Source organism: Orbicella faveolata, unplaced genomic scaffold (genome assembly GCF_042242905.1).
Source record: "Orbicella faveolata isolate gen_17 unplaced genomic scaffold, um_ofav_v1 contig_26, whole genome shotgun sequence".
NCBI lineage: Eukaryota > Metazoa > Cnidaria > Anthozoa > Scleractinia > Merulinidae > Orbicella > Orbicella faveolata.
This window is the reverse complement of record NW_028301554.1, coordinates 20,583,277-20,596,120: the sequence shown is the minus strand read 5'-3', so window position 1 is coordinate 20,596,120 and position 12,844 is coordinate 20,583,277. Positions and strand designations below refer to the sequence as shown.

Genomic DNA, 12,844 nt, shown 5'->3' with positions numbered 1-12,844 from the left:
TTTACTGAACTGACTTTGTTTATTCAAAAGGTCCTTGACTTGCAACTAGGATCACCACTTGTTGATAAAGACTTTATCACCGCCAAGGACGCTTACTGTGTCAGCTGGGAAACACTGGACCCTGAAAGCGGTATATTAAAAAATGAAGTCTCCATTTGTTCGTCTGTCAACATCAACGACTGCTTGCTGCGTAACATGGATGTAGGGATCCGTACGACAATCTGTATTGCTAACCTGGAGTTCCAAGAGGGAGTGAAGTATGAAACAAGGATTCGATCTACGAACATCATCGGACTCGCTAGCGAGAAATCATCGGACGGCTTCGTGGTTGACTCGACTCCCCCGTTAATGGGTGAGGTCACCCATGTTGAGAATCCGCCTTTAGAGGAATCAACTCATTTTACGAGCTCAGAGATATCTGCGGAATGGAACGGATTCTTGGACAATGAAAGTGGGATTCGGACGTACCATCTTTGTATCGGCACGCAACCTGGCGTATGCAATGTCATGAACTTCACGGACGTAGGAAACTCTTCAAGTTACTCTTCCCAGGATCTGCAGCTTGTTCAGGGGGAGACGTATTTTGTTTCTATCAAAGCAGAGAACAGAGCCAGTCTTGTCAGTGATGTGAAGTCCTCTACCGGGGTTGCTGTTGACAAGACAGGTACCTTTGTGAATGATTTGTGAACTCTGACAGTCATAATCTCGAAATATAGATTCTTCTTACAGAGTGCCATACATTTTTTTTAATGTTGCTTGTTAGAATTTCAAGGTGCATCAAAAAAATATTCCTAAGTTAACTGATGACGTTATTTCCTTCACTGGTCTCTTCGCAAGTGACGTGGCATCATGGGGAAAAATCACAACTTCATTAAATATGGTTTCGAGCGAAAGTGTTCCTTTAAACAAACTTTAGTAACTCGCAATAGTTCTTTTATGGCTTTTGCTTCTTGAAAGTTCATTCATGGACTAGTGTTGTAAATACGTCACCTATCCAAAAAATCATTTTGTTTCTATGTCGTTGTCTGTGGTTATAGTTGTTGTTGTTGTTGTTAAAGAGTTTGCCATTTGTTGCTTTGGTAGGACCAGTTAACGGAGGCCAAATCTTAGATGGTACTAAAGAAGGTGAAGACATTGATATTCAGCAGAGCAGAACCCACATAGCAGCTCACTGGAGTGCTTTTGAAGACCTTGAAAGTTACGTTATTGGTGTCACGTGGTGTGCTGGCTCGTCACCAGGCGTCTGCGATCTTGTTGAAGAAACACAGATGACCTCGACAAGTACATCCGTCCGCAAGGTTCTCAATGAGCCGATAAACAATGGCCAGCGGTATTACATCACGGTAAACGCTACAAACGGAGCAGGCGTGGTGACGTCACTTACATCAGATGGAGTAACAGTGGATGAAACACCGCCTACTTCCGGGACAGTGATCGATGGGAGTGTCTCGGACATTGATTATCTGAACGGAGAACAAGACGTCAGTGCACGTTGGTTTAATTTTGATGACTTGGAGTCTGGTATCGAGTCTTACGAAGTTGCTTTGTGCGACGCCAGGAACTTGTCGTTCTGCCCGCAACCCCTCACGGGAGTGAGACAGGCTAGAAATGTTACTATGTCAGGTATGATACGATGAAATATCTTTCTCGGTGAAAATAATTAGTGTTTAAGTCATGATCAAATTGTACAGTCAATTTAACTGATAGATTCCAGGTTGCTGTGCGTTTGTTGAGTAATAGATCACAGATGACGTCAAAATTTGGTAAGAAAAAATAGTGGCACACAAGCTTTTAGGCGAGTGTGTCACTGAAAGTAGGTAAGATGGAAAAATGTTAAGAAGTAACAACTTAACATTGACAAGAACTGGTTACCTGTAAACGTTAAGAGGAAATTGAAATAGATTCCACTTGTGTAAGAATATTGTTCTTATTACCGGGTAGCAGAAATGAAAGTTGTTATTATTTTTCTTTTATTTCTCTTACAGGATTGGACCTTGAGAGCGGTGTTCAGTACCTTGTCATTGTTAAAGCTATTAACTTTGCCGGTCTTCAGATCGAGGCTGCCTCTGATGGATTCACCGTCGATTTTACTCCCCCTGAGACAAGCGAAGCAATAATAGGGACTGGACCCGAACCTGCTGAATACCAGTCAGATATGACGAAAATGACCATCAGGTACTGAACAGTCTATCTGTAGTCAGAAATCGCTCCATTGTGTTTGTATTCTTCGCTTAAGAAATATAAGTGCACAATGGCCAGTTCTCTTTGTAAGACGCGCCTGCAGGGAATCACGGTAGTTTTAGTCAACAAAACAAATATTCAGTCCAAGAGGAGAATATCTCATGATATCGAACCTGGAACTTCAGCTTAAAGAGTTAGCTGCCATTTGTTCCCTGCTTCTTACTGACAAATCTGGAGGTAGTGTGCCCCGCGAAATCCGTTTTCATTTTTCCCACTCAGACCACTGGCTGGTGTTATTGGTGGTACCAAGTTCACCGACTCGATCGCGCTTTAAAATATGACCAACTGCTCTGTTTCCTGCTACAGTTAACGTTATGGTCAGTTCTAATATTTGTTATAGTGGTTGTTTACACTGGCCTTGCAAAACCTCCTTGGAGAGTGATCAACTGAGATTTTCATTTTTCATGTTTCAGAATCTTATAACAATGTCAGCTGACAGATAGTTAAGCAGTGTCCTCAAATAACATAATTTTGAATCCAATCACTGTCACAGTTTTAAAGCGTAGCTGAAGTATTAAACTTTTTTTTTTCGCAGTTGGCCTCCTTTTATTGACCCTGAAAGTGGCATCTCGTCTTATCAAGTTTGTATAACCGCTGTTCCTGGAAATTGTACAGTCACAAACTTCATTGATGTTGGGGTACTCACTAACGTCACAGTCTATGGTTTAAACCTCGTCCATGGTGAGTCATATTATGCTGTTGTCAAAGGAATAAACGGCATCGGGATGTCATCGGAAACGACAACGAGCCGAGTGTTGGTCGATTTAACTACTCCTGCCTTGAAAGATGCTGAAACCCTGCCAATCAACACAACACGAGCACCTCCTATATCACCTACCAGTGGAATAAGTTCAAACGACTCGGTTTCTGGTGGAATCGACCTGCCACCCGACAGCGTGATGCATGGTAGCGATCACATCCGGTTCAGATGCACCGAAGAACTTTTGTCTGCTAACTGGGATGAGTTCGAGGATCTAGAAAGTCAGCTAGAGGGGTATGATTGGTGCGTTGGAACATCCAAAGCACAGTGTGATGTGTTGTCATTGAGATCGGTTGGAGTTAAACCAAAAGTCGCTGCCATAGTCAAGAGACTCTCATCAGGAACGCTGCTTTTCGCTTCAGTTTACGCTATCAATGGAGTCGGGCTCAAAACCCGTTTGGTATCTGAGCAATGCAAGGTCATCTCCATCGCACCAAAGCTTGTGGAAGTTATCGATATTCCTAATTTGAACGGAAGCAATCTCACGGATATCGACTGGAAAGCCATGGCACAAAGCTTGTCGCTTAGATGGGAAGTCATTGGAAGGTATATACACGATATTTCCCGCTTACGTGTTCAGGTGGCCATCACGAATCCTTCATCAAACTGGTCTCTTCCAGGACTTTATCCAGAGAAGTCGTGGAACAGCGAACCGCTAGTACACGATTTCATGGACGTGCTGTCATGGCAACGAAATGTGACGATCCGAAGCGTGGCGTTGGAACCATGGGAACGTTACCGAGGAGTCGTGAGAGTCTGGAACGAGGGAGGCATTTACACTGATGCTTCCAGCGATGGATTGAGAATCGAACCCGGTGCTCCTCCAAAGCGGGGATTGTCTATTCGCGATAAAGCCGCTGAGCAGGAGCCGTTACGCTGGTTGCCAAACTTGAGATTGCCTGCAGTGAATCTAAGTGCACTAGATGCTGATGTGAGGTACATATCGTCTCCTGGAGAATTGGATCTAATCATAAGAAGCGATTTAAATGACTCCAGCAACAGAACCGACTTCATCCTGAATCACAATCTTTTCAGTCCGATTAAGGAGTTCAAAATTATTGTCCAGCGAGTTACATCTGACGCGAATGAAACGAACCCCACTGAGGATTCTAGCATAATGAAAGTAATTCCGGGATTTGCTAATCCCGAGGGACCGTGTTGCGCCAAGAACCCGGTTGATCCGCAGCCTGCCTTCAGCGAAAGTCATTTCAAAGCGACTCTGCCAACCCAACATTTCGGTGCCTCTATCGCCAGGCTACCAAATAACCATTTTGCTGTTGGTTCTGCGGAGAAAGCATTTATCCTGCCTCTTCGAAATAGAGCTGCAAACCACATCACATTACCAGATGACATTAGTGGTTCTACAGGGAGACCAATACGAGTGGTGTCACACCAAAACAAAACAGCATTCCTAGTGAATGGTAAAGGGCATCTATACGAAAGTGATTTGAATGACCTTGGCAATCTCGAGCTAATAAAAACCGCCGTACTTGGAAACTGTAAGACTATATCAAATTCCGTTTGCCCTGCGAATAACTTGTGGGCGGACAGTGTTAATCAGGCCATTTCTATCAGCAAGAACATAATCGCATTGACTGGAACCAACTCAACTACAAACGAAAGTGTTGTGGCAATATTTCAGGAGCGTAGTGGGGCGTGGATGTTTGCAAACGTTTTGGGAGAAGAAAACAACGATCCTAACTTTGGACATTCAGTGTCTTTGAATGAGCGCATCTTAGCCGTGGCATATGGGGAAGGTAAGAATTCTTGTGTCTCTGTTTACTCAGTTCAGTTTTTCTACCTAGTTATGACTGTCTGCGCTTCCGAGTTCAAGAACATTACAGGTCCCCTCTCTGTTTGGCTCACGGAGACTGATGCCCTTGTTGTGGTATCGAAAAACTCGAAGTCGTCTAAAGTTCTTCAGTTGAATATCACATCAAAGTCCTACAACGAGGTGTGTCACTTTGACGTTCCGTCGGATGAGTACCTGAGTGGAAACCTTGATGTGAACGCCCGGGATGGAGGGTTTATTATTGCGCTAGGCATGCAGACATTAGAGGCTCGTGACGGTGTGCAGCTGATTGGTTTTGACGGGATTTATTCAGAGAAGGAAGACGGAAATTGTGTTAACCTTGGGCGGGTAGTTTCACGAGAAAGTGGCTTGAGAATGGATGATGGTATTCCTCGTGCGTCCGTGTCCTTCGCGGAAAATACAGTTTTGTTCGGGACCCCCGATGTCGTCACTTGGCCTGCACAAGGCGAAGATTTAGGTACAGGACGGGTCTATATGGCAACTTATTGCCCCACTGATCACGTGCGTGTGAGAGTATCTCAGATTAATGAGATAGGTTCTGTAAGTTGTGTACCGTGTGAGAGCGAGCGGAAGTCATTTGGTGGCTTTGTGGAAATGTGCACCGTGTGTGAAGGGTTGACGTGCTCACCACCTCAAAGCGACGATCCATATAGTTTTACATCAAGTATCTGTGATTCTATTACCTGTCCCTCAACATCGATGATTGATAACTCGACCAACGGGTTGAACATCTCCTTCATGAATGGATCGTTTCTTGTCCCTGGTCCTGAGAACCTCTACACTATTGAACTACTTGAAACAACGCGAGCTGATGTATCTACAAGCTCGCTGTCGGAATCGTTCGTCATAGACCCGACAGCTCCCGAGCCTGGAGTGGTTTACGATGGGCTTGGCAGCGATCCGAATACGAACTGTTCCGATAACTCAACATTCGGCGAAGACAGCCAGTGCTCTACCCGCAGTTTTGAAGAAACGGATGTAGACTTTACCAATGACACTCGTGAGATCCACGCAAGATGGATTGACTTCCTAGATAACGAAAGCGATATTGTCGAGTATTTCTGGTGTGTTGGTAGTCAGCCAATGAGAGACGACATACGGGAGTGTGAAAGCACAGGAATGAGGCCGAACGGAAGTCACTTCGAGCTAAACTTGCAACAAGGAGATACTTATTACGTCACAGTTGTCGCCTGCAATGGAGCTCGCAGATGCTCAGCGGCCTACAGTGACGGCGTAACCATAGATACTACACCTCCCGTAATGGAATACGTCAGAGATGGAATTATGGGACCTGATATGGACTTTCAGGTAACATTTACTATAAAAACAGTTACTTTGATTCCTAATAAGCATCTCATGCCATTGCCGTTGTTGTTGTGACAGTTCTTTTGATCAATGGTTTCTAGTTTAGTTAATAGCCCATAAATACTTTTCTTGTTCTTTCCTTTGTTTTAAGTATTTTGATATTCGTGTCGGCAGTTTCGTTAGTTCCTACCAACGAAGAACTGAAAAACGCGCCAGAAGCTAGACATTTAAATTTCTGTAATGCGTCGGAAAGACATTCAAACTTCGCAGTTTACCGAGAAAATTGTTTGTTGGCAAGAAAAAAGCTATAACTACTATTTTTGAAGTCTGCATCGTTGTTAAATTGTTAGATTGTTTATCACGTACTGTTTCCTTACCAGGTGTTTGTTGACATCATCTTCGCCTATTTTTCTGCGAGTGATCCTGAAAGTGCTGTGACGTCATACGAAGTTGCCTGGGGAACCGCGCCTGGTTTGACTGACGTTAAAGAGTTTGAAGAAGTCACCAACACAACAATATGGCTTGCTAAGTTCAAGGACAACGCCCTGGAAGTAGGAAAGAAATATTACGCCACTGTACGCGCTACAAACGGAGCTGGATTACAGTCCGACAGATTGTCCTCCAACGGAATTGTGGTCGGAAAGTCTGAGTACACCTTTGACAACAAGTCAAGTGCCGAGTTCTTCTTCGATACGGTAAATGTGAATGAAAATGGGTCTCGCAAAGATGGAGGAGTGGGGAAGACATACGGGACATTGACTGTACCTGAAGGTGCTGTTGAAGGGAAAGTGAAGCTGAGATCCTACAGCTTGGATGAAAAGACAATGGATCAAAATAAGACTGAGGAGGGTCCTGTTAGTAATCCAAAGTACACTAAATCTAAGGTATGTGTTTCCTTCCGTCCGTTCTTTCATTCGTTCATTTTTTCTTTATTCATTGATGTATTTACTAATAGACATCATGGGCGGTCGTCACATTTTTTATTTATGCAGTCTTCTGTTGACCCCTGCCACGGTAACTGGTCTCCGTCACAGCCTCTGCGTGGTTCGTCACTTAACGCTTGCGCGGAGTTGCGTGACGACTGACGATTGTAACATCCTTAAGCTCACTAACACTTTTTTTCTTTCCATCCCGCAGCAATTCATGCTTGGTAACTACAGTTTTGTCATCAAAGCGTTGGATCCAGTAAACGGCACAGTGCAGGAAGGCTTCAAGTTTGTTAAGCCAATCACAATTGCTATGTTCTATGACGTCGACAACCTTGTCAAGGCAAACAAAAAGCACGTCAATAATGAAGTCACCAAGGAAGACATAGACCCAGTGCTTTACCTGTGGGATCCGGAAAACGAAACCTGGTAGGTTCATTGCTAAACGTTGTTAACACTCTTTATGCCATGTCTAAAAATTTGTATCCAAGTCTTTGCTTTTTTTTCTTTTCTTCTCTGCATATGGCAAAATGTGGCCCGGTGCCGTATGTGGGTTGAGTTTGTTGTTGGTTCTCTCCTTGCTCCGAGGGTTTTTCTCTGGATTTTCTCGTTTTCCTTTCTCCACAAAAATTCAACATCTCAAAATTCCAGTTCAATCAGGTTAGAGGACCCTCATGAAAACCAGCTAAGGCTGATGTGTCTTCCTCTTTAAACTATTGTAATATATGACTCCTTTTCTATTTAGCCAGATAATTTGCTACTACAAGTTGCTAACACCTTTCGCCCGGTGTCTAAAAACTCTCCCGGTGTCTTGCTCTTTTCTGCTTACGACCCCATTTGGTTTTACCCTGGTAAATCACTTGTCTAACCTTGATTGTTACTTTTGTTTAGGTTTGACGCCTCTCTCACGTGCCCCGAGCCCTGGAGTCACGTGAACAAGTCAATCAAGTTGTTAACCGTCAAAGTGTGCCACTTGACCCAGTTCTCCTTCTTGTGGTCGTTTTATGCTCAGAATGGCCTCGTTTTGTTTGACAAAAATAACTCACGTAAGTCTGTCACTTGTTAGCATGTCCCCTGAACATAACTTAAGGCACAAATCCTTAAAGAACCATTGATTTCCAGTCCAAAAACAAAATTCTTTTGTCAACTGGCATTTTCCGGAATGAATGTAGAATATGACAATGTTCTAACCAACAAGAGGAAACGCACTTTTGCCTCAACCAATCCAGATTGCTTGGTTTACTGGTTATTTTAAAACAAAATTTGGAGAGTTAACGTTTAACCAAGCATTGCAGTTTTGAAATTTAGTGTACATGGGTGAAATATGAGAACAGCGAGCTACGCCTTTTTTGTAGGGAGACTACGGAGAAGTCCCATTGAATTGCGATCAGACTGATACGGATTTGGATTCCGCCCCACAGCCCAGAAAAAATTTTTTTACTGCTGTAAAACCAGTGTAAAGAACTATCTCAGACAGCAGCCTAGATACTTTCCTCGCCAAAAGACTTTTCGTAACTACGGTTAACTTTCATCAGGCTAACATTCATTGCTGGATTACCCTCGGATTTAACCTCAAGTTGATGTATAAAATTTATTTGTTATATCAATCTAGTGTACAACGAAGACGGTGTGTTAGAGATTTCCCGTACAAGACAAGTCACCAAACTAGAAATTCCAGTTCGCCGAGCAAAAGGTGCCCTTGGTGACGTCACAGTGCACTGGTCTCTCTATCAAAACGAGTCATCGCAAGTGGAACTGCTATGGCCGACATCCGGGAAGGTAACTTTGTCAGATGGACAGTGGAATGATTCTTTTATCGTCAGCGTGGACAAGGACAAGGAAGAAGCGCCAGAGAGCGTGGTCTGGGTCCAACTGGATAAGACAACAGGTGGTGCCGTGCTAGCGTCACGTGATCAAACCACAGCTAAGATTTTGATCGCTGGTAACGAGAGGTCTGGTACGAACTGGATATGGATTGTGACTGGTGTCTGTTCAGGCTTGCTGTTCATTTTGTTAGCTGTGGTTCTTGTGTGGTGGGTGCGGAGAAAGTGGCAATTGTCAGAAAGGTAATTTTTGGCGAGATTTCGTTTGCATCTTTGCACCTTTGAGTTGAACTGAATTGAATTATACATGAAACCAGTCAAACTAAGTTCACTTTCCAGGTTATCATTTGAGCCACGGAAAACTTGATCTTTTCTTAGTTACCTCTTAGCACTAAATTTTTGCGGGAGTTTATTTTTGCGAATCGGCGATTTTTTGCATTTTTCGGGAACTGATTTTTGCGATTGTAAAAGACTGTTGTTTTTTTTTGCTGGGTAATAATTTTTGCGATTTTCGGGAAGTCACCTTTAATTGACATTACAACATTTTCGCATTTTTTTAAAATTAAACTGCATGCAATTAACAAGTGAGACAACATGCATAGAGAGATAAAACTCAGTAGTCTAGTAATCAGTGTTACTATCAAAATTACATCGTGCTCTTGTGTGGAATTGTAGATGCTCTTCTCAATAGAGTACCTTCAGACGATCCTTTCTTGTAAACCTTTATTTCTGAACGTTTCGTTTCTCATTTCATCGTTTTGTTTCTGAACAAAAGAAAGGTTTTAAATAAATGACAGCAACAATATTCTATTTGCTATGTTTGTATGTATAATTTCGCTAGTGGAGTAAATTTTTGCGGAGAAAATGTTTGCAAGAATTATTTTTTGCGGATCATAGAAAAACTCGCAAAAATCGGACAAATTAGAAGCCGCAATAATTTATTGCCACACGGTAGGGCAGTCTGTTCAGTTTTCTCAAGAAAGATTCCAATGCCTGCTAGGTGTTTTGGCAACCAAGATTAATGCTTTTAATGGTGCTTTTATTGGTTTCATCGCGTTTTAGAAGATTTTTTTTAATTTGGGGCAAGCCTCGAGTTAGATCTCACACGATGAGTGTCTGTATTGTGTCATAGACAAGGCATAATGCCTCTTCTATGCAGGCAGGACTATAACTGCATACTAGCTATTTTGGAGATTACTATTTTTTTTTGGGGGGGGGGGATAGTTGTGGAACTTGCAATGGAGTAGAATACCACCCTTAAAATACCCAAGTCGCTACAAACTATGCTAACCGAAATTTTAAAAATGCGCCGTTGCTTGGCTTCATAACCTAAATAGTATGATTAATTACGTTAATTAGTTCACTATTGCCTTTGATTTTCAGGATTGATGATAGAACCGCGGAGATCGAGCTTCCCTACTGCAGCTCTGTCAGCTCAAAAGACACGGTCCCGGTTCCTCTGGAAATGTATTCTGCTGACGATTTCGGGACGCCGCGCCCTGTCCCAAAAAGTACACAAATGTGAGTTTTTGATTATTCCTATGTATTATTCTGTTTTCCGTTATGAAATAAGTGAACCAGGCATAGACTTTCGGTAGCCTTCAGTATGGCGCATCAGTTATTTCAGTAAAAGGTAATGTGATCTTGCCTCATGTAATCAGTTTCTTTTGAAGAGCAAATAAATCTTAAAAGTCACTTCAGAACCAGAAGTTCTTTTTCTTACCTTCTGTGCAAGAGACCTAGAAGGCTAAAATCTGAGATTAGAAATTAAAAAAAGGGGAAGAAAACGAAAAAAATAAATTTGGCAAAACGTCGGACTTTGTTTCTCTAGGACTATTCTCGTTATTAGATGTTTAAGTGGATCTATGTATTCTAATAAATTAGCGCCTTGCGTGGCGGCCACGTTAGGAACGGCGGTTATTTTTTTTGCCTTTCTTGCCGGGGATCTCGAAATAACTCAACTGATGTAATTAGAATCAAAGATAGGCTGCTATGGGATAAGATGATTACTGATAGTGCTCATCCCCTTCATGAACTGCTTCCACCCCAGAGATCAAGGAGCCTTAGGAAAAGGGAACATCCTTACATCCTGCCACGTGTCAGAACTGAACGTCATAAACGCTGTTTTGTGAACAGATGCCTTTTCAATTTTATTTAATTAATTGTTATTCGTACATTTGTAAATAGTTTGTAATTAGTTTTTTATAGCAGTTAGTTATATGAAATTGTAAGTCCAGACGTATGACTCTGGGCATGTTTCTTTTGGTATTTACTATTTATTAATAAAGAATTCTTAATGACAAAATTCTCAATGCCGATAAGTTTTTCGCGGGCCTATTTGTAATAGGAATTGGACCGAGTGGAGCACAAATCAGGGAGTAATTAATCGAGCGAGTAGTTTTAAAATCGGACGAGCAGGCAGCGCAAGGCCTAGTTTAAATTTTGTCACCGATACGTTTACTCCTTGCATTGGTAGCCACTATCAAGTCTTATCACAGAAGTGTTTCGAGCCTTCGCTCCATGCTCTAACTTGTAATTCTAGGAACAGTGGCTTTTTCTAGGGGCACAATAGCCACAAAGGACGAAGCTGAAAGAATGGTTAACTAGAACTTAATGCTGATAGTTTGTCTTGTTTCCTTTTAGGGCCCTGTCTTCTCAACCGGGCACCCCTGATATCCAACGCGCGTTGCGCCTGGAGCAAGCAGAGGATGAAGTCATGTGCAGAGGGGAGCGTGTGGAATCACTGTTGGATCAGGATAGTGACGCTGAAATACGACGTGTTGCAGGAAGAAAAATAAAGAGCAAGCGGAGATTGACAGGTATACTTTCATTTAATTCCTCAATCACTTTTCACCCGAACATTCGCACCTCTTGTTTAAGTTAATCTCGTTTGCTACGTTCAGCAGAAATTAACCAACATTCCCTCCCCCCTCGGAGGCGCGATGGCTTCATGGTTGGTGCATTCGACTCCAGATCGAGCCAACCGGGTTCGAGCCCTGGCCGAGGACATTGTGTTGTGTTCTTGGGCAAGACTCTTTACTCTCAAATTGCCTCTTTCCACTTAAGTGTGTAAATGGGTACTGGCGAATTTAATGCTGGGGGTAACCCTGCGATGGACTAGCGTTCAATCCAGGGGGGAGTAGAAATACTCGTAGTCGCTTCATACTACAGAAACTGGGATAAGCCCCGGCCGAATGCGCCACTTGGCTCGTATACTTTAACTTTTTTAAATCACCCCTCCCCCTTCTAGTGCATTTCCCGCGATCAAATTTTGTAATGATCCTCTTTTGATAAATTGTCACACAAACGATTTTCAACGAAGTCAGCCATCAACTGACAAGTGACTCAGTAAATAACACATAACCCACTTCTCGCGCTTTATTCATTCTTAATTGATACACAACATCTGTGAGATTTGACTCCAAAATGTTCCACACTGATCACGCATATGTAGTTATTGGTAACTAGGGGTAACCTTCGGGTGGAAGTTCAAAATCTAGAATCCACCAATCATGCAGGCACGGATCAGTTTGGAGTTTCGTCATTGGTTTGGGATTTTTTGGTCCAGTCTACTGAGTTGCTAGCCTGTCTATTAAAGCCAGTGAGAGAAGTTAAAGGGAGAGGTTTGATCCGCTGTTCTGCTAAAACACAATAGCTTTGACTAGTTTACAGAAAGCGTCCATCTTGGAGTTTAATATATCATATGATGTCAAATTTCTAGGTCTGCTCAGGATGGCGTCAAAAGACAGGTGTTGCGTTGCTCTTCAATCGGCACCAATGAACAGTGACGATGAAATGGAGACGTCTTTCTCGTCCTATAAAACCACAACAGAAAAGGGTATGTCTAACCCAGTGTACGACGCAGGTGCAGATAGTTCCGATACTGAATTACCGCGCTATGAGGACGGATTGAAGTCCAAGGAAAAGGGAGAGCGACGGCGTGTTCCTGAGATTCGTGCCAGGTAAGAACCTGAAG

At 42.8% G+C, this 12,844-nt stretch overlaps 1 protein-coding gene across 1 annotated transcript in view; it reads left to right on the top strand.

Annotated features, from left to right (window-relative positions):
* Window positions 1–12,844, top strand: part of LOC110069582 (uncharacterized) — a 30,267-nt gene that overhangs the window by 15,892 nt on the left and 1,531 nt on the right. Inside the window, exons 5-15 of the mRNA XM_089295284.1 lie at window positions 31–664; window positions 1,084–1,623; window positions 1,986–2,175; window positions 2,777–6,122; window positions 6,500–7,003; window positions 7,257–7,474; window positions 7,937–8,091; window positions 8,658–9,111; window positions 10,252–10,389; window positions 11,512–11,687; window positions 12,590–12,830. Of these exons, the coding sequence (XP_089151410.1) occupies window positions 31–664; window positions 1,084–1,623; window positions 1,986–2,175; window positions 2,777–6,122; window positions 6,500–7,003; window positions 7,257–7,474; window positions 7,937–8,091; window positions 8,658–9,111; window positions 10,252–10,389; window positions 11,512–11,687; window positions 12,590–12,830 (6,596 nt within the window). The remainder of the gene's footprint in view (window positions 1–30; window positions 665–1,083; window positions 1,624–1,985; window positions 2,176–2,776; window positions 6,123–6,499; window positions 7,004–7,256; window positions 7,475–7,936; window positions 8,092–8,657; window positions 9,112–10,251; window positions 10,390–11,511; window positions 11,688–12,589; window positions 12,831–12,844) is intronic.